The 23,106-nt window shown below is 44.9% G+C and overlaps 2 protein-coding genes across 4 annotated transcripts in view; one reads left to right on the forward strand and one right to left on the reverse strand.

The window, feature by feature from the left end:
- The window catches only part of UPF2 (UPF2 regulator of nonsense mediated mRNA decay), a 61,365-nt gene extending 43,657 nt beyond the window's left edge, over positions 1–17,708 (reverse strand). For all 3 annotated transcript variants that reach the window (XM_039357497.1, XM_039357496.1, XM_039357498.1), the window contains exons 1-3: positions 17,617–17,708; positions 5,663–6,042; positions 3,589–4,368 (exon numbers count right to left, since the gene is read on the reverse strand). In XM_039357497.1, the coding sequence (XP_039213431.1) occupies positions 3,589–4,368; positions 5,663–6,024 (1,142 nt within the window). In that variant the 5' untranslated portion in view covers positions 6,025–6,042; positions 17,617–17,708. The remainder of the gene's footprint in view (positions 1–3,588; positions 4,369–5,662; positions 6,043–17,616) is intronic.
- A 4,453-nt stretch (positions 17,709–22,161) lies between these two features.
- The window catches only part of DHTKD1 (dehydrogenase E1 and transketolase domain containing 1), a 30,214-nt gene continuing 29,269 nt past the window's right edge, over positions 22,162–23,106 (forward strand). Inside the window, exon 1 of the mRNA XM_039357540.1 lies at positions 22,162–22,378. Coding sequence (XP_039213474.1) covers positions 22,186–22,378 — 193 coding nt within the window. The 5' untranslated portion in view covers positions 22,162–22,185. The remainder of the gene's footprint in view (positions 22,379–23,106) is intronic.

Raw genomic sequence — 23,106 nt, forward strand, 5'->3', positions numbered from 1 at the left:
GGGGAGATGCTGCAATAGTTCTAAGTGTGAAAAACGGTCCTAAGTCCCTTTTTTTCAGTGCCCTTGTAACTTTGAACGGTCACCAAACGAACTGTTGTAAATCAAGAGTAGCTGCACTGCCTTCTGTTCAATTGAAGGCCTGCTCCCCCCCCTTAAGTCACAGAAGACAAGCACTCAGGAGCCAGAAGGGGAAGGACTCAAAACTGTATATTGGCTGCACACATCAAAGGCCTTCTGGTGTTTCAGGGAACAACAACAGATCCAATGACAGGCAGCTGATCTGAACGACAAACCACAACGCCTCCGGTTGCCTCTTGAAACTCTACGCTTCGGAACACAACCACACTTGATTTCCCGCAACCCGATCAGCAGCAATTTTTTCCCCCTTTTGCAGAAGTTCCCATCGAAAGAAAACGTTACAGCATTGACGGGCGCCCTGCGTCCCAATTTTGGCCTGAGATGCATCTACATCGGGTAGAATCAATGCCCAGGTTGAAATCAACCTGTGGCAACTCTTACGTGTTCATTCTCCGGGGAAAGGTTAAATATTTAAAAGCTCTACCGCGCCGGTGGAGTCATTCCAAAATTGGTAAGGTGTTTGATTTAAATTCTAACACTGGTATGTTTTTAAAAGCAGCGGTCTGTTTGGGCAGAGTTCAAATCCAGATCCGAAGAGCAGCGAAGAAGGAATATGAGATGGTGGCTTTCAGTGTAAAAAAAGAAGTACAACTCTGTCTACCGCAGCTTGTTATGGGAAAATGAGAATAAACTCACTGTGAAGAAGTTGGCAGGTGCTGCCTGAATGTCAACAAAACTTTCCAACAAAAAAAAAAGCAATCTGTTCGCAAACGCAAAAGGAGAGTCTCTTCGAAAACACAATTCTTCATCTTTGGGATTAACAAAGATCATTAGGGGACTGGAGGCCAAAGCATATCAGGAATGGTTGCTGGAATTGGGTATGTCTAGTTTAATGAAGAGAAGGATGAGGGGGGACATGATAGCAGTCTTCCAATATCTCAGGGGCTGCCCCAAAGAAGAGGGAGTCAAGCTATCCTCCAAAGCACCTGAAGGCAGGACAAGAAGCAACGGATGGAAACTAATCAAGGAGAGAAGCAACCTGGAATTAAGGAGAAACTTCCTGACAGTTAGAACAATTAACCAGTGGAACAACCTGCCTCCAAAAGCAGTGAATGCTCCAACACTGGAGGTTTTTAAGAAGAGACTGGACAGCCATTTGTCTGAAATGGTATAGGGTTTCCTGCCTGAGCAGGGGGTTGGACTCGATGACCTCCAAGGTCCCTTCCAACTTTATTATTATTATATAAACAAGGCTCCATATGTGGGGCTTAGGCCCCGAAATAAAGAGCAAAGGCTGTTGTGGTTCCATGCTTTGTGTTATAAATGTAGGGAATATGTTTCAATATTCAATGCACCTTCTTTACGAAAGCAAGTACAACAGACACAAAACTGACATTAATCTCAGACGAACCTAACGGGCAAATTCCAAAGAGCAAAAAAAAAAAAAAAAAAAGTCTTGTTAAACAAAAAAGAATACTAAATGCCTATGAAAACGATACTTTTTACCGGGCCAATCGAAGGCGTGTAAAAATAATGTGCTGTCAGGTTTCAAGCAAAAAGTGGAAAGACAAATAAAAGTAACCAATGGAAGCTATGTTGCTGTCAGCAAGATTAACCTTGTTTAGGATCGGTAATAGAAACTTTTTATCGGTTACAGAATTCATCTGTTTGGCATCAGGATCGGCAATTTAAAAAAAAAGACAGAGAAAGAAGTAGGTAACCTTGGCTCTTTTATGACTCGTGGACTTCAACTCCCAGAATTCCTGAGCCAGTATGGCTGTTTGGAAACCTCTCCCTTTCCCCTCAGCTTGGCTGGCTCAGGAATTCTGGGAGTTGAAGTCCAAGAGTCATAAAAGAGCCAAGGTTGCCTACCTCTGGCCTAGGCCTAGGCCGCTTTATGACTCGTGGACTTCAACTCCCAGAATTCCTGAGCCAGCATGGCTCAGCTTGGAAACCTCTCCCTTTCCCCTCAGCGTGGCTGCCTCAGGGATTCTGGAAGTTGAAGTCCACGAGTCCTAAAAGAGCCAAGGTTGCCTACTCCTGCCCTGTACTACTATTGACTACAGCTAGTCCTCAACTTACAACAACAGTTTGTTTAGTGACCGTTCGAAGTTACTAGAAGGACTAAAAAAAAGTAACAGATCACCGCTTTTCACACTTACGACCTTTGCAGCATCCCCGCGGTCATGTGATCAAAATTCAGACTCTTGGCAACTTGATTCGTATTTATGACGGTTGCCGTGTCCCGGGGTCACGTGATCCCCTTTTGACAAGCAAAGTCAATGGGGGAAGCAAGATTCCCTTAACAACCGGGTCGCCACCTTAACAACGGCAGTCATTCCCCTCACAGTTGGGTCGAGAAAGGTTGTAAAAGGAGGCAAAGCTCCCTTAACCAATGTCTTGTTTAGCAACGGACCGCGTGTGCACAGGTAGCTCCACTTGAGGATGGTAATCCCTCAATGGATTTAAACCCAGTTGGACGATGAAGGAAAGATTACAGTCTTCCATCCACTTACTCAGGAGCATTGCATTCAATGGGACTTACTGCCAAGAAGACCCAGAGAGGCTTCTGCCATTAGGTCAGGGCTTTTCAACCTTCTCACCCACTGTACCACTTTTAAGATATGGCAACATCCGACTATCACCAGTCGCCTAGCAAGGTGTCAAAAACTTGATGACCAAAAAAAGGAAAAAAGTGATAAAGTACAGGTAGTCCTTGAATTACAACAACTCACTTAGTGACTGTTCAAAGTTACAGTGGCACTGAAAAAAGTGCCCCCCCCCAAGGCACAGCCGAGCAAGACACCTGCCCGCGGTGCTCTTCCTCCTGTGCGAGGTTTTCATTGTTGTGAGCATTTCTGTTGAAGATTGGCAGCAGGGGTGGGGTGGGGGGGTGTTTGGTTTTTATTCCCCCCGTCTGCTGGGTTTTGGTCACTTCACATGACCCAGGGACACTGTGACCGTCATAAATATGAATCAGTTGCCAAGCATCTGAATGTAAATCACAAGACTCTGGAGAGGCTGCAACATTCCAGCTGAACGGTGCTTCTTCAGGGCTCAGCAGAAGTGCCAGGATCAGCGCCAAGCTCCAGCTGGAGCCTGGTGCTGATCCTGGTGCTTCTGCTGAGCCCTGACAGCCTCAAAGAAGCGCTGATCAGCTGGAAAGCAGCACTGATCCTGGTGCTTCCGCTGAGCCCTGACAGCCCTGCAGCTCCAGCCATCTCTCGCTCAGGCTTGTGGGTGCTGCCACTGGTTCAGCTCATTCCTTTCCCCCGCTACCACTTTTCTAGGATGGTCGCGTATCACCTGCCAGGTGCCAATGTGCCACTGATTGAAAAGCCCTGCATTAGGTCATTTCTCTATCCACACCCCCCATCTGTGAATGGAAACGCAGGACCTGAGAACTAACACTGCCTCTGACAAATAAAAAAAGGATTCTTACCCAATCCATTAAAAAAAAAAAAAAACCTCTGGGGAACTCTCACTACGAAGATCGTGACACAATTTCACCTGTTTTGTCTTTCGATGTTTTGCAGTTCCCTGTGGTCCCTTTTCAGATGTTTGGTCAAAGACGTAAAGTATTCTTTCAGCAGATTTTGAAACGGCTGCTGCTTCTCTGAGCTAATGATCTCGCTGGGCGGAAAGCTCAGGTTGAATTTATCCGCCGCGCTTTTCACCTTCCTGGGTACCAAGCCAGCAATGTCGTCGCCGCAATGCCGGCAGAAGCTAATCACCACTGAAACGTGGGTGTGAGACTCGCGGTCGGCGTTAATAATGTTTTTCAGCTGCTCATAGATCAAAGACAGGCCCTCCTTGTCCGTGAAAATCCCAACTATCGTCAACTCGGCAAGGAAGCGCAAGTCCGTCCTGAGTTTCGTGATGTTGGGCGTCTTCTCTTCTTTCCGGGCTTCGAAATGCTTCTTCCAGACCTGAAGCAGCGAGGGAGCGAAGTCGACGTACCGTTGGTGAAACAACGAGCAGAGGTGCACCGCGCAGTTCACGTCGGAGATTTTCAGCTTGGCCTCCACGATGGCGGCCACGGCCTCCGCGATGTACTTGCTCAGGTTGAGGCCGTTAAAGTCGTGGGATAAGGAGTCCCTCTGCTGCTCGGTGATGGTCTTGAGCTTCTTCACAAAGGCGGTGTTCTTCTTGAGGCTGGAGTCCAGCCTGCTGAAGAAGTTATCTTCTGGACGGTTTTCGGAGGCGTTCTGGTTCTTGCTTCGAAGCTCCTTCCGGGCTTGGTGGCGCTCCCAAGCTTCCTGATGCAGCTGGTGGGCTTCTTCTTTCTCTCTGAAAAAAGGGACATAAACGGGCAATCTCATAGGTTTAAGTCGGTGTTCAGCCTTCAGAAAACCTTTTGTAAAGACCAACGAGGACGCTAGGACTGAACATTTGTTCAAAATAGTATTTTTACTTCCCATTTATTTACAGGCATCCCACCTTTATTATCTTTACAAGTAACTCAAGGCAGTCAACCTATTCAACACACATTCCTCCTCCTATTTCCCCCACAGTGACAACCCTGTGAGGTGGGCTGGGCTAAGAGATGGGGACTGGTCCAAGGTTACCCAGCCGGCTTTCATGCCTACGGTGAGACTAGAACTTTCAGTCTCCTGGTGATTGGCCCAAAGTCCACCAGCCGGCTTTCATGCCTAAGGTGGAACTAGAACTCACCATCTCCTGGTGATTGGCCCAAAGTCACCCAGCTGGCTTTCATGCCTACAGTGGAACTAGAACTCACGATCTCCTGGTAACTGACCCAAAGTCCACCAGCCGGCTTTCATGCCTACAGTGGAACTAGAACTCACTATCTCCTGGTGATTGGCCTAAAGTCCCCCAGCGGGCTTTCATTGCTAAGGCGGGACTAGAACTCACCATCTCCTGCTTTCCAGTCTGCTGCCCTAACCTAAAAATGGTAGACATCATTTGGAAAAATCAACCTCAGTTCCCTCGTATGGGAAAGTTTTTTCCTCCCCAAGATAATCTCTACTACGACATCTATATTATCATTTTAAAGCAGCGGTTCTCAACCTGTGGGTCGGGACCCCATTTGGGGTCGAACGACCATTTCACGGGTGTCGCCAAACAACGCAGTCCGCCATTTTTTCCCCCTTTTCCTTAGCTGTGCTACTCCCTTTTATTCTATTGGCTTCTGAAAGCCAATAGAATAGACTCTCTTGAATAGAGTCTAATTCTATTGGCTTTCAAAAGCCAATAGGAATTGTCCAGGCTGTCTCTGCCCTGCTGAGCCCGCCAAAAGTCCCATTCTGCAAACGGTGCTGCACCAGTTGAGTAGTCCTCGACTTACGACCGGTTGAGTAGTCCTCGACTTACGACCGGTTGGGGGTCGCGGCATTAAAAAGGTTGAGAACCACTGTTTTAAACTCAACCTTTTTGAGTTTTAAACTTTTTAACAAATGCTTTCAACCTATACCCGTTACCTTTTCAGGTTGAATGGTGGAAAACATGAACGTGGAGATAAAATGTTTGAAACAACAGGGGTGGGGGCCTAAGACATTTCTCCCAGGACCCTCCTCTCTTTTCCTCCCAAAATACAGGTAACCCGAAACAAAGGAGGACTTACTTCAACTTGGCAGCTGCTTCTTCCTGCTGCAGCCTCATCTCTTCTTCTTGCTTCTTCTTCTCTTCCTCTTCCAGTTTTTGCTTTTCCTCTTCCTCCTTCCTCTTTTGTTCCTCTTCCAATTTTATTTTCTCCTCATCTTTCTTCTTCCACTCCTTGTCGTCCTTCTTCCGCTTCTCCTCCTCCACTTTTTTCTTTTTATCTTCAGCTGGCTTTAGCATCTCTCTCTTCACGCCCAGCCTGACATCGTCCTTGGCTCTGTCCCGGCTGCTCGCTGACCGTCTCTCTCCAAACTCCTTTTCTTTGTTACTTAATGATGTTTCTTTTTCTTCCATGCTGGCTGACTTCTTACGCTCAGCTGGCATTATGTTATCCGGGAAGATCTGAAAGATTGTTAGCATCCAAGGGTCATTATTCGCAAGGGAAGCACTCAAAGCCTTTCATTGGTTTTTTCAAAATGACATTTAACCAACACATTCCCACCCTCAGCTTTCCCAAAGCTACATGGTGTCAGGTTTCTCTAGAGATTCTCAATCATCCAGGTCAGTGGTTCTCAACCTGTGGGTTGGGTGTCCAACGACCATTTCACGGGGGTCACCAAACAACGCAGTCCGCCATTTTTCCCCCCTTTTCCTTAGCTGTGCTACTCCCTTTTATTCTATTGGCTTTTGAAAGCCAATAGAATAGACTCTCTTGAATAGAGTCTAATTCTATTGGCTTTCAAAAGCCAATAGGAATTGTCCAGGCTGTCTCTGCCCTGCTGAGTCCGCCAAAAGTCCCATTCTGCAAACGGTGCTGCACCAGTTGAGTGGTCCTCAACTTACGACCGGTTGAGTAGTCCTCGACTTACGACTGGTTGGGGGTCACGGCATTAAAAAGATTGAGAACCACTGATCCAGGTCATGGTGGTCTCAAAAGTGCTTTTCAAAAGGCAACTGGACTTTCTTGAGGTTTTTTTTTTTTTCTTATTATTACTCTTCCGAGAAGCTGAAGAAGCTTCTTGATTGAGAATCGAAATGTTTTCAAGAAAAAAAAAACTAAGAAAGTTCAGTTCCTTTTTGAAAAACTCCTTTGGGACACGACGTCAGATAGCTTTCCATGTCAATACACTGAATACAGATAGTCCTCAATGAAGAGAAGGACAAGGGGGGACATGATAGCAGTGCTCCAGTATCTCAGGGGCTGCCACAAACAAGAGGGAGTCAAGCTATTTGCCAAAGTGCCTGAAGGCAGGACAAGAAGCAATGGATGGAAACTAATCAAGGAGAGAAGCAACCTAGAACTAAGGAGAAACTTCCTGACAGTGAGAACAATTAACCAGTGGAACAACCTGCCTCCAGAAGCGGTGAATGCTCCAACACTAGAGGTTTTTAAGAAGAGACTAGACAGCCATTTGTCCGAAATGGTGTAGGGTTTCCTGCCTGAGCAGGGGGTTGGACTAGATGACCTCCAAGGTCCCTTCCAATATCATCATCATCATCATCATCATTATTATTATTATTCTATTCTCCAAGGCGCCTGTAGGCAGGACAAGAAGCAACGGATGGAAGACTAATCAAGGAGAGAAGCAACCTAGAACTTCCTGATAGTTAGAACAATTAACCAATGGAACTACCTGCCTCCTGAAACTGTGAATGCTCCAACACTGGAAGTTTTTAAGAAGAAGACTGGATAGCCACTTGTCTGAAATGGTATAGGGTTGGACTAGATGACCTCCAAGGTCCCTTTCAACTTTATTATTATTATCATCATCATCATCATCATCATCTTCACCTTACAACAATTTGTTTAATGACAACTTGGGAGTTACAAGGGCACTGAAAAAAGTGACTTATGACCATCTTCACACCGATGACCGTTGCAGCGTTCCCGTGGTCGCGTGATCAAAATGAAGACAGCTGGCCACCGACTCATATTTGTGACCGTTTGCAGCATCCCAGAAAAGATCCCCTTTTGCGATCTTCTGGCAAGCAAAGTCAACGAGAGAGCCAGATTCACTTCACAACCGTGTCTCTAACTTAACAACTGCAGTGATTCATTTAACAACTCTGGCAAGAACGGCCGTAAAATGGGATAAAACTCAATAACTGTCTGGCTTCGGAGCTGAAATTTTGGGCTTAACTGTGGTCGTAAATTGAGGGCTACCTATATATATTGATTTATAACAGGGGTTCTCAACCTGGGCAACTTTAAGACTGGTGGACTTCAACTCCCAGAATTCCTCAAGTGGCGCGCGGCCACAGCCCCTTTCAAAGGTAGCAAATTATTTGGGGACGCACTAACGCCGTACTTAGTTGAAAATAAACAGAAGCAAAAGGTAATCTCCCACGTGGCAAAGAGGTCCACAAGACGGTTCACCCCTTTCGGGCAGGGACAGCAACAGAGTCGGCACAACCGTATCGACCGGTCGCTCCCAAACAGGAGTGTTCACTGGACAGGGCAGGTTATAGAGACAGGTCCAGGTACCAGCCACAACCCAAAAATTCCTTTCGTGGCCGAGGGGGTCGGTCCTTCCGCCGAGGCAAATGACTCGGAGGGAAATCCTCCCATTGGCGGCAGGCTCACTCACTTTACTCGCCAGTGGGAAAACACGACCACAGACTCCTGGGTGTTGCGTACCATAAGCGAAGGCCTGTCCCTGGAGTTCAAATCCGTTCCATACAATCACTTTGTGTCTTGCCCAGCTACAAGAAACCCAGTAAAGAGGGGACTCATGGAGGACGCTATACAGCATCTACTAGCCATCAAGGCGATAGAGGAGGTTCCCCCAAGCCAGGCAGGGCAGGGATATTACTCAATCCTGTTTGTAGTCCCAAAGTCTTGGGGGGGGGGATGGAGGGCAATCCTCGATCTCAATACACATTGGCCTCTTTCCCTTGACACTCTGCAGGTGTGTTAAAAACTCCTCGGAGAGCCAAAGCAGATAGAGCAGAGGTCTCCAACCCCCGGTCCGTGGACCGGTACCGGGCCACAGCAGGCCATCAACCGGGCCACACAAACAAGCAAAGCCCCATCTGTGAGATACAGGCAGCACACAAAACAACGCACTCTCCGGTCCACGGAAAAAACCTCTCTCCACAGAACTGGTCCCTGGTGCCCAAAAGGTTGGGGACCTCTGATCTAGAGGCCAACTATATATTTAAAAAATATGGTCAGACCTGAATAAAAGAGTGAAGTCTGCAAACACAGGGAACAGCTTAAGCAAACCCAGTAGCAGGCTGTATTGTTTCCTAAAAGCCACACAATGTTCAGCTGCTATATTTTATTTCAGTCCAAGGACAGTATCAATTATTTAACCCCGAACAGTTAATAAATAGAGCGGTAAAAGCTACATGCTCAATAAGCACTTGCTTAAATCATTTTCCAAAGATTTGAATTCCAAAACTCAAAGCTTTAAGGTAGATGCTTTCCATTCAGATAATTTAGAATTAATTCCATTTCAGCTCAGAGGCCAACAATTTAATTTACAAAAAGATAAAACGTCCCACATATTGCAAATAATACGTTACATAATAACACGGAAAGATAAAAGCACTGAGGGGTTTTGTGGTACAAATTGGAGAGAGAGAGAGACCTGGACCATTAGTTTTGGGAATGTCCACTTACCGTATATGCCGGCGTATAAGGCCACTTCCGCAAGCGTTAAAATCGGCACCAAAGACGGGGGTCGTCTTATACGCCGGAAATACTGGTAGTTTCCGGCGTATAAGACAACGTTCTAGGAATGCGACTCGGCAACAAAGACGGGGGTCGTCTTATACGCCGGGTCGCCTTGTACGCTGGCATATACGGTACTTTTCCTGCACTATACAATTAGTCCTCGACTTATGACCGTAACTGAGCCCAACATTTGTGTTGCCAAGTGAGACAGTTGTTCAGTAAACGTGGCCCCATTTTATGACCTTCCTGGCCACAACTGTTAAATGAATCACAGCAGTTGTTAAATGAACAAAACTGTTGTTAAGTGAATCTGGCCGCCAAAAAGTCGCAAAAGGGGATCACTTGACCCCGGAACACTGCAACCGTCATAAATGTGAGTCAGTTGCCAAGCGTCTGAATTTTGATCACGTGACCCTGGGGACCCGCAATGGTGAAAAATGGTTGTAAGTCCCTTTTTTTCAGTGCCGTTAACTTTGAACGGTCACTAAATGAACTGCTGTGAGTCAAGGACTATCTGTAAAAACCAAAATTTGACTGCATGAGACACAGTAATAGCACGCTGCCTGTCCAAAGAAGGGCTTTTTGATTTCTTTGTTTGCCTTCAAGACAGACTTGACTCCTAGCGACTACATGAACAGGACCACCCGGTTATCTTGGCGGTGTTTTCAGAAGTGCTTTGTTGGCCCCTGGCTATCTTCCCAGGGCTGACAAAAGTGACCGGCCCAAGGTCACCCAGCTGGCTTTCAGCCAATAGCCGAAGGAGAACTCCGGTTACTCTTTTTTTGAAACCCGGCAGCTTAACTGGCAAGATGAAATTGGCTCCGGTTTTACTACAGGCATAATGGGCTTATTACACGGCAGCTGTGCAGCACACGCACGCTCGGTTGCTTTGAAACACAGGCAGGCAGGCAGCCGTGCTTCTCAAGGAGGGACCGAGTAGAGCTGCCTTCCAGCAGAACGTGTGGAGAGAAGGCCCTGCGATGGTTAAGCAGTTCCAGATGGAGAGGCTGTTGAGCACGCTGCAAGGCTCAGATTCAACGCCCAAGATTAAACCCAAAGGTGCTTTTTCAGGAGGGAACTGGACTGTCTTGTTTTCCTTTGAAGACGTTTCGCTTCTCGTCCAAGAAGTTTCTTTGGCTCTTCTTCGAAGGCGTTTTGCTTCCCGTTCAAGAAGCTTCTTCGGCTCTTCTTCAAAGAGGTTTCGCTTCACGTTCAAGAAGCTTCTTCGGCTCTTCTTCGAAAATGTTTTGCTTCTCGTCCAAGAAGCTTCTTCAGCTCTTCTTCAAAGACGTTTTGCTTCTCGTCCAAGAAGCTTCTTCGGCTCTTCTTCAAAGACGTTTTGCTTCTCGTCCAAGGATCTTTTTCGGCTCTTCTTCAAAGACATTTCGCTTCATGTCCAAGGATCTTCTTTGGCTCTCCTTCAAAGACGTTTCACTTCTCACCCAAGAAGCTTCTTCAGCTCTTCTTCAAAGATGTTTCACTTCTCGTCCAAAAAGCTTCTTCAGCTCTTCTTCGAAGACGTTTCGCTTCTTGTCCAAGGATCTTCTTTGGCTCTTCTTCAAAGACATTTCACTTCTCACCCAAGAAGCTTCTTCGGCTCTTCTTCAAAGATGTTTCACTTCTCGTCCAAAAAGCTTCTTCAGCTCTTCTTCGAAGACGTTTCGCTTCTTGTCCAAGGATCTTCTTTGGCTCTTCTTCAAAGACATTTCACTTCTCACCCAAGAAGCTTCTTCGGCTCTTCTCCGAAGACGTTTCGCTTCCCGTCCAAGAAGCTTCTTTGGCTCTCCTTCAAAGACGTTTCGCTTCTCGTCCAAGAAGCTTCTTCGGCTCTTCTTCGAAGACATTTCGCTTCAAGTCCAAGAAACTTCTTCAGCTCTTCTTCGAAGACGTTTCGCTTCTTGTCCAAGAAGCTTCTTCAGCTCTCCTTCGAAGACGTTTTGCTTCACGTCCAAGAAGCTTCTTCAGCTCTTCTTCGAAGACGTTTCGCTTCAAGTCCAAGAAGCTTCTTCGGCTCTTCTTCGAAGATGTTTTGCTTCTCGTCCAAAAAACTTCTTTGGCTCTTCTTTGAAGATGTTTTGCTTCTCGTCCAGGAAGCTTGGATGAGAAGCGAAACGTCTTCAAAGAAAAGCAAGAAAGTCCAGTTGCCCCATGAAAAAGCACCTTTGGGATGACTATGATCTGGATAACTGAGAATCTCCATAGACCCAAGACTAAAGTCATTCAAGGCTACTCGTTTTAGGACACGCTCTTTAAGGAACACCCTGTGCATTTGGCTGCTGGTATCTGCTTATGGGAAAAGTAAAATATTTCCCCACCTCATTCATAAGTTTTATTAACATGAAAGTAGGAGTGTTGCAAATTTAGATAGTCCTTGACTTATGACCACAATTACGACCTTTGCTTGGAGGCAAACGGTCTCCTGAAACAAGCTCTACATGGGCGTTCCATAGCCACAGCTAGTTCAGATGGCAGCACCGGGGTTTTTTGTAGGTATATCACTGCAGCCTCATGAAACAAACATCCCTACTGTGTGAGCTGCACTGGTTCCCAGTAGGCTTTCTGCAATTCAAGATTCTGGTTGTCGCCTTTAAAGTCTGATATGGCATGGAACCAGGTTACTCAAAAACACCTGATGGGTCTATGTTTAATCCTTAAATGAAAGAGAATTTGAACTAGAAGCTTACGATTGTATGTATGTATGTATGTATGTATATAGGTCTTTGGTTATTCAGGTTTTCTCCTGCGTAAAATTGGAAGTGTCTTGGCGACGTTTCGACGAAGTCCCATTCATCATCTTCAGGCTGGTGTTTTCAGCTTTGTGCTTCAAGGAGCACGAAACTGAAAACACCAGCCTGAAGATGACGAATGGGACTTCGTCGAAACGTCGCCAAGACACTTCCAATTTTACGCAGGAGAAAACCGAATAACCAAAGACCTACATACAAACACCCGCGAAAACCTCAGAAAACGTGTGTGTGTGTCTGTGTGTGTATGTACATGTATATCTACTGATTAAAACTTTTCTTTTAGAAAGCTACAAAATGGGCTAGCAGTCTAGATAAATTTAAAATAAGATTTTGGAATTAATTGCAAAGTAGCCTTACTGTGGAAAAATGCTTTTGTTTTGATTTAAAAAACAAAGCATAAAAATAAGATTTTAAAAACTGGACACTAGAGGGAACTAAAGATCTCATGTTCTATTACAAATTATTCTAATGATTAGAACCAGCCAAGACTATCTGATGGATAAAGAAGATGTAGCAAAGATGAATGGAAGGCAGATAGCAAGATAGTCTTCTCTTTCATACCATGTACTTAAAAATGAAACTTTTAAGTAATCTATTAACTAATACTTTCAATGTTCTGATTTATGGCCATGGGATTATCAGGATGTCTTCCCAATACCACAACAGGGAGAAGAAAAACAAATATTTTATGGTGGTCTTTCATGAGACTAGTCAGGGATTAATATTGAAAGCATCTTAGAATACCTTTAGAGGAATTTCCTAATTTTCAAGTGACATTTTATCAGAACTTCTAGACATAGGAATCTAAATTCACCTTATATTCTGCATGGGTTTTTAAGTTTCGTTTGTTACAGAAATCGATTTGAGTGTGCTTTGCATTTCGTCTTTTATCTCATTATGCATCACCAAGTCAAGGTAAAAAAGTGAGTACTGTATTTATTACCTGTAAGAACATTTGTCATCCTTTTTTCAAAGTCTGACTTGAAAGAACATTTGTTATCCTTCTTTCAAAGTCTTTGCATCTCCAAAGACACAAAGTAAAGTACATACAATGAGGACAGCATCAAGCTATTATTGCTCAATTACTACCTTACTGATTGTTAGGCACATTGAACAAAGCCACATCTGTTAGTGCAAATGGAACCCTATATTTTAAACTGTATTACTGTGTCATATGACAAGATGTTTGTAGTTCTTCAAAGCTGCAGAAATAGACTACTTCAGTTAGGAGTAGACACACCCTGCCCTAAGAGCCCCATTGAAATGTGAAATCTTGCCGTTGCTGCTTACTAAGCAAGAAGACTATGCCTACTATTGCTTTTAAAAGCCAAGTTACTTTCTGTGGTCCACCTATAAAAGAACTAACAGATTTATAGCCATATAACAGCAATAGTGACTGATTGTGAAAACTAGTTTCACTCTGCTGTGTGCATAATCAAATGCCTTTGCTTTAGTTTTTAAAGCAGAAATTCTCAAATTGTATCGTTTGACCAACTGGCCAAGTATTTTCTGACTGCAGTACTGGGGCCTATACTAGATTTATTTATTGCATCCTGTCATTATTTTTACAAATAAGGCAGCAAAGCATGTCAACATTCCTCCTCCCATTTTCTCCACGGCCATCCCCCTGTGAAGCGAGTTAGCTGAGAGAGAGGGACTGGCCCAAAGTCATCCAGTTGGCTTTCATGGCTAAGACGGTATTTGAACTCACGATCTCTTGCCTTTTAGTTTGATGCCTTAGCCCAGTGATGGCGAACCTTTTAGAGACCGAATGCCCAAACTGCAAACCAAAACCCACTAGTCATAATAAGCCATAGACCACTTATTTATTGCTGGGTGCCGGGTGGGCGTGGCTGTGGTGGTCCTGGCAGACTAGGTGGGTATGGCCAAGGTGGGTGTGGTCACCTCAATGTTGCTCGTGGGGAGGGACACCTGTGGGGGCCGGGCAGGGTTGGGGGAGATCCAGGGGGTCTCCGGCAGGTGGGGCAGTGGGCAGGAGGCTCGTCCTGCAGGGTGAGGCGAGGCAGGGCAGGGGTGCAGGGCAAGGTGAGGCAGGGGCCGGGGCGGCTGCTGCCTGACACCATCGGCCCCCATACACAGAGGCCAGCAAGCACATGGGGGCTGAAAGTGCCCATCAGCAGTCACAGGCTGACGGCCGCTCGACTGGCACACTCTGGGGCTCCCCAGCCCGCTGCCAGCAATTCAGAGGTTTCTGAGCTGGATAGGCAGACGACAGCTGAGGAGGCGATGCAGTGGGTCGTGCCCGGGGAAAGGAGAGCATGCGAGGCCAGGAGGGATGGGGGGGGAGGGAAACCAGCCGTGCTGGGATGCATCCAGCCACGTGGGACCTCGGCGAGTTAGTGGGCAAATGGTTGGAGAGGGATGGTTGCCATCTTCGGGGCATGGCGCGCATGCCCACAGAGAGGGCTCTGAATGCTGCCTCTGGCACGCGTGCCATAGGTTCGCCACCACTGCCTTAGCCACTAGACCAAACTAGCTCTTTTTATTTATATATTTTTATGCCTAACATGCATATAGCCCAGGTTCGAATCTCAGAAGAGTAAGTCTGGCTGAAGAGAGTTAGGAAACTTGAAATAGCTATCCCATTTCCCACTTTATTCTTTGTTAGCAACCTATATACATACATACATACATACATATATAAAGGAACTCTCCTCTTAAATGCATGGGCTGAATCTTCTTCCATTCTCTCATGAATTTATAACAAGCCTATGAGATAATTAAACTGGTAACTATAGCAATCTTACACAGATCTGAAACACACTTCCTTTAGATGGAGGTTATGAAGGCTGAACAGGAGTTTGTGACACTTCTGAGTGATCTCAGAAAGATACTGAAATTAGACACTCACCTACTCTCTTATGCACATAATTGCCACTGCCAAGACTGAAGGAATATGACAATTTGCATTAAGGAAAGCCTGGTGCAGCCCCCAAGCCACAGAGAAAGCAAAAAGGAATTGACTGTGCTTCAGAGCACCCTGAACAAATCCGATGCTTTCAAGTGTTTGCAAAAACAACAAATCTTTATTAGTCATAGACCAGCATATTTATTTATATTTCATATGTCTTAACCGCCCATCTCTCTCTGATTAACACTTTTTAATAAGTAAAATTAGCACCCAACGGTATCAATTACTGTTATTGGCCATTTGCGGGTGGTGTTCATATATATGTAAAATGTCACGACATGTTGCTACATTTAAAGAGATATTTTTGATAAAAGTATCAGACAATGTAAATAGAAATTACCGAAATATTCCTGGAAACTTAGCTAAAAAGGGGGAAACCAGTTGGTAAGAATCCCTACAAAACTGACAATAAAAAGGAATATGAACCATGGCTGCAATCACACTTATGGAAGGAACACTAACACGTTTCAAAACGAATTTTTCTTATATCTCCCTTCTAAAACAGCTATAGCAGGGGGTCTTCAAACCTGGCCCTTTTATGACTTGTGGACCAACTCCCAGAATTCCTCAGCCAGCATGCCTGGCTGAGGAATTCTAGGAGTTGAAGTCCACAAGTCATAAAGGGCCAAGTTTGAAGACCCCTATAGAGAGAGAATTAAAAGGGCAGAAGTTAAAAGCTGTCCTGAATGTAGAGCTCTACCTTTTGTATGGGTCTGAAGTTTGGTTTGGGAGCTAAAATTCTCTTATTTGTAACTATATAGAGGAGAGCAGGTTCTACCTGACCTTCATGTATCTCTCTATATCTATCTATCCATCCATATAGACATATTGATACATATACATCATCAAATGATGGCAGTGAAAGGATGCTCAGGTGCATCAGAAAGGGAAACAATGTACACCAAACCATTAGTATTTTAATAAAAACTTACAAACCTGCCACCAGAAAGTCTGAATGCATAAAACTCACAAACTGAGGGGGGCACTAAGGCTTCAACAAGTATAGATTGCAGGAAGATGGGACAAACTAAACAAACTAAAGAGTTGGTGATAAGATGGGCAGATAGATAGATGATAAACAGACATACAGATACAGAATAGAGATAGAATTACAGATGATAGATAATACAGATGAGATAAATAGATGATAGACAGACACTAGATAGATGAGATAGATGATAGATACACAATAGATACATAATAAGATGATGCATAAGATGATAGACAATGGGTGGATGGATGGATGATAGACTAGATATAGATATAGATGATAGGTGATAGAGATAGGTGGATAGATGAATAGATGGATTGATGGAGATTGATGGAGAGAGGGAGAAATGGAGAGATAGATGATAGACAGATAGATTGAGGTAGACAGATATGATAGACGAAATAGGGAGAGAGACAAACATGATAGACAAGAGAGGTATAGATAGATAGATAGATAGATAGATAGATAGATAGATAGATAGATAGATAGATAGATATAGACAGAGTTATATGGATAGGTAGGTAGGTAGGTAGGTAGATGGATATAGGCAGGTAGGTAGGTAGGTAGATGGATATAGACAGGTATATGGAGATAGATATAGATAGATATGCACAGATATGGAGATAGATAGATAGATAATAGATAGATAGATAATAGATAGATAGATAGATAGATAGATAGATAGATAGATAGATAGATAGATAGATAGATAGACGGACAGAGTTATATGGATAGATAGGTAGGTAGGTAGATGGATGGATATAGACAGTTATATGGAGATAGATATAGATAGATAATAGACAATTATATGGAGATATAAATAGATAGATATGCACAGTTATATGGATAGAGAGAGAGAGAGAGAGTTATATGGAGATAGATATAGGTAGTTAGGTAGATAGGTAGATGGATGGATATAGACAGTTATATGGAGATAGATATAGATTATAGACAGTTATATGGAGATATAGATAGATATGCAGTTATATGGATAGATAGATAGATAGATAGATAGATAGATAGATAGATAGATAGATAGATAGAGATATAAGAGATAGACGAGATAGATGATAGAGAGGTAGACTAGATATAAATAATAGACAGACAGACACAGACAACCAGCCCAGCAGAACCTCCGGCTTCCCCAGCTCAGTTTTTAGCCCCGGCTCAGACCCCCGAGACCTGGAGGCCTCCCTTCCTTCTCGCCCCCTCCCCCAAACCAACGCCCCTCTTTCCCCCACCAAACCCGGCTCTCCCCCCTCCCACAGCCCCTTCCAAAGCTCGCGAACGGCCCAGCCCCAACCGAGCCCCCCCCCCCAGCCTGAGCCCCCCACTCCCCCACAGGGCCCCGCGGCTCCAGTGACCCCTCCCCAGGACGGCCCCCGCCCAGCCACCGCCTTCCCCTCGCGTCGCCTGAAGCGGCTCTCAGCGCCCTCCCCGCCACAACACCCCCGCGAGGTAGGCCACCCCCGGAGCGTCGGCGGAGGAAGCGGGGGAGGGGGGGCAAACGGGCCCTCCCGCCCACCGCCTGCTCCCCAGGCCCGTCTCCCCCCGCGGCCCAGCCTCTCCCCTCAAGCCGCGCTCCCGACCGGGGCCAAGACGCGGAGGACGCCGAGGGGGCGGTTACCTCGGCCCGCCGTAAACATCGGTTCCAGCTTCTGCAGCTCCAGCCTCCGTCAGGCTCTTCTCTCCCCCCTCACTTTCTGCCAGGGCGAGGACCCCGCCCCCCAGGCTGCCCCGCGGGATGCCTGATCCTATCCCGCCTGCTCCAGCCCCCGCCTCGAGCCTTCTCCCTCCAGAGGGAAAGAGATCAGGAAAGAGTAGCGTGCAGCACTCGGCTAGAAGGAACCGGAGCCTCCCGCGTGGCGGACGGGCGGGACCGAGGCCTCAAGCCGTCAGGCAGTGTCGTAGACAGCCCTCGCTCTCCCGGGTCCTGAAGGCGGAGAGAGAGCTGGGCAACCCCGTGCTTTGGTTACCAGGGGAGGCGGAAGTGGCCGAGGGGGTGTGGCTTTCTTCTGGAAGTGGGCGGAGCGCAGTCTCCAAGCTGCAGCTTTTGAAAGCCATTTCTTTCGAATTTGCTGCCCGTCTGGGAATAATATTAGAAAGGGGGAAAAAAGTTGTTGGAATTGAATCCCTGCTCAATTCTTGCAGAGAGGGAGAAAGGAATGCAAAATATTCACCCTTAATGCTTAATTATGCCTGTGAAAGCAATCTTTAAAACAAAATTTACCCCCAACCCTAATTAGAGATTCAAACAACATGCATATTTAGTATTTAACTAACATTAACACTTAACTAACATTAAACTGGCGTTTAAAAGTTTATCTATCTAAATATCTATCTAATAATTTTATTAGATTTTCCCAATTAGTTCTTTGCACTGTTCCAAAACCATTTATGCCAATCAACGAATGAATGAGCTGACTGGTTGCAAACCAAAGTTTATATCTTCAGAGATTTCAATAGACTTAGAGAAATCGACTACTTCTGGATAAGGACCAGGCAATATATATTGTAGTTTCTTCCCTATCTTGGTTTTAATGAAACCCAATTGGAATTGTGCTTAAGCATATATTTTTTTATTGCTGAAAGAAAACCTTTGAAACATGTGGCTGGTACATCTGTAATGTAAACAATGAAAAAAGAAATGAGAAATGTTGATGTTATTAAGGGTAAGATATAGTATTGTTGTAGTTACAACATAAACACTTACTTGTCTCGGAGGGCAACTGGCTTGTAATTCTGATATAGTCTACTTTTTTGACAGGTCTCTACTTCTAATGTTTATTTTATTTACTTGAATTTAAAAACCACCCAATCCCAATGGATTCTGGATGGTGTACAAAACTAGAAAATAGAAGGTTTAAAAAACACCCAAATGCACAACCTACACTGCAATAATCTTGCAAAGAACAAAAACAAGTGTGAGCCCATAGACAAACAATAATACACCCACATCTGGAACCAAAACCAGATTTCAGAGCTTGAGAGATATTTAACTGTTTGGGGCTGGAGTATTTTTTCCAGAAACTGGAAAACCTGATGTGCAAAACCCCCTGGGAGCATTGCCTTAAAACTCTTAATTAAATGAAATATTTTGTCAGTTAGGGGGCTCAGCTGTTTATAGTGTTCAATTTGAGGAGCAAAGCAGTGGTCTCACTGTCATTTGCAATCCTTGCTCTATAGTAATCCTATCACAAATGCAAACTAAAGCATGTATTAATTTGGGGCATGAAGAAAATAATGAAAGGTGTTTTGTTTTTTTTAATTAACTGTGCTCTGTTAAGCCTGGTTTGGTTTTTCTGAGGCTCAATCTACAGTCTTAATTTGGCTACTGTGGTAAAGTCACCACCTGAATCTTGTTGTTGTTGTTAGTTGCAAAGTCTTGTCCTACCCATCGCAACCCCATGGACAACGTTCCTCCAGGTCTTCCTGTCCTCTACTATTTTCTGGAGTCCATTTAAGCTCATGCCTGAATCTTGATTTAATGGTAAATACGTAAAACTACAAGCCTCATCCACACAGCGCTCTTAAGTTATAAAGGTTTGGCATCTTAACTCTTTTGACAGATCAGTTAAACAAACTATGACATAACATAGTAGTAGTAGTAGTAGTAGTAGTAGTAGTAGTAGTAGTAGTAGTAGTAGTAATAATAATAATAATAATAATAATAATAATAAAGTTGGAAGGGATCTTGCAGGTCAACTAGTCCAACCCCTGCTCAGGCAGGAAACCCTATACCATTTCAGACAAATGGCTGTCCAGTCTCTTCTTAAAAACTTCAAATATTGGAGCATTCACAACTTCTGGAGGCAGGTCGTTCCACTGATTAATTGTTCTAACTGTCAGGAAATTTCTCCTTAGTTCTAGATTGCTTCTCTCTTTGGTTAGTTTCCATCCGTTGCTTCTTGTCCTGCCTTCAGATGCTTTGGAGAATAGCATGACTCCCTCTTCTTTGTGGCAGCCCCTGAGATATTGGAAGACTGCTATCATGTCACCCCTCGTCCTTTTCTTCATTAGACTAGTCCAGGGGTAAGCAACTTTGGCTCTTTTATGACTCATGGACTTCAACTCCCAGAATTCCTGAGCCAGCATGGCTAGCTCAGGAATTCTGGGAGTTGAAGTCCACGAGTCATAAAAGAGCCAAGGTTGCCTACCAGCATGGCTAGCTCAGGAATTCTGGGAGTTGAAGTCCACGAGTCATAAAAGAGCCAAGGTTGCCTACCCCTGGACTAGACATACCCAATTCCAGCAACCATTCCTTATATGTTTTAGCCTCCAGTCCCCTGATCAACTTTGCATGAACATGACATTAAACATATCCATTGATGCAAATTCTGGATTAAGATCATACTTCATACTGAAACACAATAGGATTTGTTGATCATGTGACCCAGGACACAGCAATGGTCATAAGTATGAGTCAGTTGCCAAGCATCTGAATTTTGATCACGTGATCACAGGGATGCTACAAAAGCCATTAAGTGTGAAAAACGGTCATAAGTCCTCCTTTTTCCAGTGCCCTTGCAACTTTAAACCGTCAGTAAATGAACTATTGTAAGTTGAGGAATACCTGTATGATATCATAACTACAAAGGTGTTGCTTGGAGCAAGAAAATCTAGACCACGGGTAGGCCACTTGGCTCTTTTATGACTCCTGGACTTCAACTCCCAGAATTCCTGAGCCAGCATGGCTCAGCTTGGAAACCTCTCCCTTTCCCCTCAGCGTGGCTGGCTCAGGAATTCTGGGAGTTGAAGTCCACGAGTCATAAAAGAGCCAAGGTTGCCTACCCCGATCTAGATTCTTGAAGTTGATCCCCAGCCAAGGGGTGTCTTTGATACATATCCTCCCCCCTTTCCCAGCTGAGCTGGATGCAAGTTGTGAGATACCATTGTGGGAGGAGGTTTCCAAGTATTTCTAGCAGGACTACCAGATTCTGTAACAGCTTTGTTCCCTAGGCCATCCGTCTGGTGAACTTGCAAGATTCGTTTGTTTTTTTTGCCATGTATATTTATACATCTAACCTAGACTGTGTTGTTTCTCTGGGCCACATATGTGTGTATGTGGGTATATGCATGATTTATTTATTTTTGTTATATTCATGCAGTGTATATTGGAGGTGGTTACCCTTTGAGAGCTGTATACAATGAAATCTCATTTTAAAGTGTGCTGATTAGGGTACACATAAAGTGACAATGAAGTTGTTCTGTTCTGTTCTATTTTCCCATATCTATTCTATTCTATTCAATTCTATTCTAGTCTAGTCTATTCTAGTCTAGTCTAGTCTCCAATATCTATTCTATTCTATTCTCCAATATCTATTCTAGTCTAGTCTATTTTCCAATATCTATTCTATTCTATTCTATTCTCCAATATCTATTCTAGTATATTCTAGTCTAGACTAGTCTATTTTCCACTTTCTATTCTATTCTATTCTATTCTATTCTATTCTAGTCTAGTCTATTTTCCAATATCTATTCTATTCTATTCTATTCTATTCTATTCTATTCTATTCTATTCTATTCTATTCTATTCTATTCTATTCTATTCTATTCTCCAATATCTATTCTATTCTAGTCTGTTCTATTCTAGTCTAGTCTAGTCTATTTTCCAATATCTATTCTATTCTATTCTATTCTATTCTATTCTATTCTATTCTATTCTATTCTATTCTATTCTCCAATATCTATTCTATTCTAGTCTAGTCTATTTTCCAATATCTATTCTATTCTATTCTATTCTATTCTATTCTAGTCTAGTCTAGTCTAGTCTAGTCTAGTCTAGTGTAGTGTAGTCTAGTCTATTTTCCAATTTCTATTCTATTCTTAAAATTAGGATTAGGGGTTCATTTAACAACTGTCTTGCTTAGCAACAGAAATATTGAGCTCCTTTGTGGTCAAGGGGTACCTGCACGCAAAAGGCCACATTTCTTGTGGGATAAAGCTGGTTGATCCAAATTGTTTCCAAACTTTATCGTGCAACAAACGTTGCCTTTGCACGGTTTGCAATTCTCAACAGCAGAGAAGAGACGGCTCCGTCCACCGGGGCTGCCCACCCACCTGTAACATCCAGAGCCGCTGCCCCCCCGTGGGCGTGTCCTCTCCCCCCCTCCTCTCCGGCTCCCCCAATCAGCACCGGGGGCGTTGTCGGGGGAGGCGGAGCCCCGCCGCTCTTGGCCCGGGACCAGCCGAGCGGATGGAGGCGATGGCTGCTGCGCGCTGCTTGGCCGGCCTCCGCGGCGGGGCTGCTGCGGGCGGCTGGAGGCCGCTGCTGGCCCGCTGGCCCCGGGGCTACCACACCGAGCGCGGCGTCTACGGCTACAAGCCCAGCCGCCGGGCGGAGGAACCCGGCCGGGGCGCGGAGCGAGCGGAGACCTGCCAGCGAGCAGGTGGGGGGGCGTCCCGGAGAAGCGGGCTGGGGGTGGGTGGGCTGGCGGATGTGGGGCTCGCCTACAAGCACACGAGTGGTGAGGAAGGAAGGAAGGAAGGAAGGAAGGAAGGAGGAAGGAAGGAAGGAAGGAAGGAAGGAAGGAAGGAAGGAAGCAAGGAAGCAAGGAAGGAAGAAGATGAGGGAGGAAAGGAAAGAAGATGAAGGAAGGAAGTAAGGAGATGAGGAACGAAGGAGATGAGGAACGAAGGAAGGAGATGAAGGAAAGGAGATGAGGGAGGGAGGGAAGGAAGGAGATGAAGGAAGGAGATGAGGGAAGAAAGGGAGGAAGAAGATGAGGGAGGGAAGGAAAGAAGGAGATGAGGGAGGGAGGGAAGGAAGGAGAGGAAGGAAGGAAGGAAGGAAGGGGAGGAGAATGGCTTGAGTTGTTAGTTGGCTTTCCAGTTAAAATAGCTTGGAATCCCACATATGATCCCACATGTGTTTTGCCCCTGCTCACTTGCAAGCTAGATTGTTATTGTTATTACCCAGCCTCTATAAAGTTTACCTTCCAATGCATGCCAAAGAAAGTGACTTGATCACCACCTTCCTGGCAGATCAGTGATCTTGTTGCTTCCCTCCTGCTGAATCCAGCTTTTCTCCTGGGGCTCCTTCTGCCCCTCTTAAAACAAGTATGAAGGTGAAAATATGGGTTTCCTGAATCTTGAGTAAGCCTGTGTGAGATTTTTG

Source organism: Crotalus tigris, unplaced genomic scaffold (genome assembly GCF_016545835.1).
Source record: "Crotalus tigris isolate CLP2741 ecotype Arizona unplaced genomic scaffold, ASM1654583v1 scf7180000018925.3142382, whole genome shotgun sequence".
In the NCBI taxonomy this organism is placed as follows: Eukaryota; Metazoa; Chordata; class Lepidosauria; order Squamata; family Viperidae; genus Crotalus; species Crotalus tigris.